At 36.1% G+C, this 1,628-nt stretch overlaps 1 protein-coding gene across 2 annotated transcripts; it reads right to left on the minus strand.

Moving 5' to 3' along the window:
* Positions 1 to 118: 118 nt before the first annotated feature.
* Positions 119 to 1,214, minus strand: LOC107900832 (cyclin-U2-2). Of its 2 annotated transcripts, none has more exons than XM_016826560.2 (2): positions 656 to 1,163; positions 119 to 564 (listed from the first exon to the last, which is right to left on the minus strand). In XM_016826560.2, the coding sequence occupies exons 1-2, from the start codon at positions 1,060 to 1,062 to the stop codon at positions 297 to 299; spliced, it is 675 nt and encodes a 224-aa protein (XP_016682049.1). In that variant the 5' UTR covers positions 1,063 to 1,163; the 3' UTR covers positions 119 to 296. The 2 variants fall into 2 exon arrangements, with proteins under 2 accessions (XP_016682049.1, XP_016682050.1); XM_016826561.2 differs by having other exon boundaries at positions 125 to 564; positions 671 to 1,214.
* Positions 1,215 to 1,628: the final 414 nt, after the last annotated feature.

The following is a 1,628-nucleotide window of genomic DNA, read 5'->3' on the forward strand; positions in this document are numbered from 1 at the left end:
TATTAAAAGCTTTTCAAAGTTCATTGAGATTTTGATATTAGTACCAAAGCTTCTTCTTCTTCTTCTTTTTTAATATATGTAAATTATTTGAGCAAAAATGGAAAACATGGGAATAGTATTAACAAATAATATATTACTTCTATTCCATTTCTTAAGCAGAAGACATACAATATGGTTTATACATCACTCCTCTGTACTGGCCCCAACTTCAAAGTTGAAACAAAACAATCACATATTTATACATCAAATATGTACACATAATAAAGTAGAAAGAAAAAAAAAAGCAACCCTATTAATTACAACAAAATGCGAGCAATATTGGAGTTGTATCTTTCTAGTTCGACTTGTTTGGATTTGATATCTTCAGCACACCTTAGTGTCCTCTCAATGTGGTATCCTCCTCCAATGCTCACTTCCCTCTCCAAGTGACTGCAGTAGCTCTCGAACACTCTCACATTTACATGCAGTTTGAAACCCGTCATGAACAAAAATTCAACCTCCAACTTGTTCAGTTCCTTGGTCGTCAACCCTCCTACTCGTGCAAAGTACGAATTTCTGTAATTCCTACCAAACAGTACCAATACTATTAGATTAATACTCTACGCATACTTTGAATATAATGGGAAGGGGGAAACTAGACTATAACTATACTCACATGTCTTCAACATACTTGGAAGCCACCATGATGATGGTAATGAGGAGCCTATGTACGTTCCTAGCATTAATCCGGAACCCTGGATTTGCTTGGCGAAACCGATCCATATATACATATGCCACCACATAAACGGATGGTCCGGCTTTGGTGTATCGGAAGATTCTTTCTAGGTAGGATTGAATCGTCATGTCCGGTGTCTCCTGGCACTCGAAAACTCTGCTGTTGTAATCTTTTGCTAATGTCCATTTACAGTTCTTGGCTATCCTTTCGTTTCTTGCCATTGTTCTCTCAATAAGAGAAGCCAGGACTGATATCACCAGTGGGGTTTTTGCATCATTCTGATAGGAGTAAGAGTAGAGATCGGATCGAAGCTTTCTTGGAGAGATTGTAAGGGAAGATGCAGTCATTGCTATGAGTTCAAAATGTTACGAAAATAATAAGCGTGAAATCTAAAGAGGAGGAAAATGAAGGGATACCCAGGCTGTGTGATGTTTAATGAGGATTTATAGTAGGGGGGCCGCCGTTGAGTTGGTAATGTAAAGAAAGATGGGGTAGTGAATAAAGTAAAAGAGAAATGGTATTATAATTTAAGCAACACCTCAATATGTATTAAATAAAGTTTTAAGTTTGAATTTTATTCATATCAAATACTGATAAAAAAAAAGATAAAAGAAAATAAGGTGTAATTCACTCGTGTAGGGTAGAAAGCCGAATGAAAAGAATGAAAAAGGAGTCAGGAGGAAGAGGATTGACTTTGATAGACCCTTTTATCTTGTGTACCTGAACTTATATAATAAGTTATCCTTTATTTAACATGTCATGTGACGGATTGGATGATTGTATTAATAAAATAGAGGTTAAAAGATCATATGCCAAATGAGTATCGTTATTGCAAGTTAGTTACTATTATGTTATGTGTTGTGTGGCCTTGCTCGTGTTGTAGGTTGTCTTACTCTAACTTCATGGTCGCTTG

The sequence above is a fragment of the Gossypium hirsutum genome, chromosome D08 (genome assembly GCF_007990345.1).
Source record: "Gossypium hirsutum isolate 1008001.06 chromosome D08, Gossypium_hirsutum_v2.1, whole genome shotgun sequence".
Taxonomy (NCBI): Eukaryota; Viridiplantae; Streptophyta; class Magnoliopsida; order Malvales; family Malvaceae; genus Gossypium; species Gossypium hirsutum.